This window comes from Myotis davidii, unplaced genomic scaffold, assembly GCF_000327345.1.
Source record: "Myotis davidii unplaced genomic scaffold, ASM32734v1 scaffold710, whole genome shotgun sequence".
Classification (NCBI taxonomy): domain Eukaryota; kingdom Metazoa; phylum Chordata; class Mammalia; order Chiroptera; family Vespertilionidae; genus Myotis; species Myotis davidii.
This window is the reverse complement of record NW_006284328.1, coordinates 1,242,460-1,244,235: the sequence shown is the minus strand read 5'-3', so window position 1 is coordinate 1,244,235 and position 1,776 is coordinate 1,242,460. Positions and strand designations below refer to the sequence as shown.

At 39.5% G+C, this 1,776-nt stretch overlaps 1 protein-coding gene across 1 annotated transcript in view; it reads right to left on the bottom strand.

Moving 5' to 3' along the window:
* NUCKS1 (nuclear casein kinase and cyclin-dependent kinase substrate 1) overlaps window positions 1-1,776 on the bottom strand; it is a 14,227-nt gene that overhangs the window by 2,268 nt on the left and 10,183 nt on the right. The window contains exons 5-6 of the mRNA XM_015569254.1: window positions 1,448-1,600; window positions 325-474 (exon numbers count right to left, since the gene is read on the bottom strand). Coding sequence (XP_015424740.1) covers window positions 325-474; window positions 1,448-1,600 — 303 coding nt within the window. The remainder of the gene's footprint in view (window positions 1-324; window positions 475-1,447; window positions 1,601-1,776) is intronic.

The window sequence follows — 1,776 nt, the reverse complement described above, 5'->3', positions numbered from 1 at the left end:
CTGATCAATGATTCTCTCTCATCGTTGATGTTTCTCTCTCTCTATCCCTTCCTCTCTGAAATCAATAACACACACACACACACACACACACACACACACATATATAAAAGAACAGGGCTAAGCCACCAGACTCTTCAAGAGTCTGGAGTCCTTATTAATAAATGACACTTCTAGGAGTAGAAAACAGAATCCTTTCCAAATTCATTTATTCTTAATTAACTATGTGGCCAATGTCAAGCCTTAATGAAGAATTTCTGTAGAGAAAGTTTATTAGCTCACGAAATTTTTCAAAGCAATAATTTAATTTAATTCTGCAGACCTCACCTGTAGCCTTTAGCCTGGGTTTGGGCATTTTCTTTTCTTTTCTCTCAGGTTTGGACTTCTTAACCATCTTTTTGTTTTTCTTTTTTGAACTGCCATAGTCACTATCATCATCATCTTCCATTAGAAAATCTTCATCGCTGCCGGAATCTTCTGAGAGGAAAGAAGAATTTCAACGTCCAACTTAATGTATATATCCTTCCAAGTGAACAAAGGGAGAGAACGCTAAGAATGACTAGAGGATGGGATCTGGGAGTCAAACACTCTTGGACTCTATTTACAGCTATATTACCAGTTTGGTTGGAGTTGTCACTGGCCCCATCTGTAAAATGGGTTTAGCACCACATGAGGGATACATGACTGATTTGAAGAGTAGGTTGAAAACAGGAAGGGATGCCGAAACCTGTTTGGCTCAGTGGATAGAGCGTCGGCTTGCGGACTGAAAGGTCTCAGGTTCGATTCCGGTCAAGGGCATGTACGTGGGTTGCGGGCACATCCCCACTAGGAGATGTGCAGGAGGCAGCTGATGGATGTTTCTCTCTCATCGATGTTTCTAACTTTCTATATCTCTCACTTCCTCTCTGTAAAAAATCAATAAAATATATTTAAAAAAAAAAGAAAACAGGAAGGGATAAAACTTAATCTGAATGAAAACTGAAGCCATCAAGTAACTTTTGGGAATTATATCATTCCCATACAGAGACCAGGGAAATGAAACGGAATCAACTTAGTGTGTTTGATCCAACTATGAATAAATGAAACAAGAAAACTATTCATCTGAGTAACCTGTGAAACATCTGAATTCTGTTATTAACACTTTTTGTCAGGGGAGAAGGTCTACACCCTTCTCCACCAGGCCAAAATGCAAATCTTAATCACAACACCTGCCATGGAACTATTATTCTAACAACTGTTTATTAAGTATTTGAATACAAACAATGGACAGCAGTCATGATAACCTTTGAACCTTTACAAAATCAACAGATATCAAAGACCATCATCTCATCTAACAGTGAGTCATTTAAGGGACTGTTTGTAACATCTAGCATCCCCCCACCCCAAACACCAAAATAATCAAGATCACATACTGCAATCATGACCAAGGCAACAAGCCAACGTTACGTACTCTCCTGGAACTGTGCCTCGTCCTCTTCTTCCTGTTCTTCTTCACTGCCCACATCTTCCAAGAGCATCTCTCTCTGTTTAGAAGCTGCTTTAGAGGCTGCCTGCCGTTGCTGGCGCACATTTTTATGATCTTCCTTTTCATCCTCACTGTCCTCTGCAATATCAAAATTACGATGCACTGATCTAAGAGTTGTGTTTGACAACTACCTAAAAAAGCCAATGCAAACTAGCTCTGATTAAGAGAATATCTGCCAGAAAACACAAAGCCCAAAAGAAAATAAATGCATGTGGTCAAGTGTGATTTTATTCTGGAGCAGAGGTGCTGTAAGG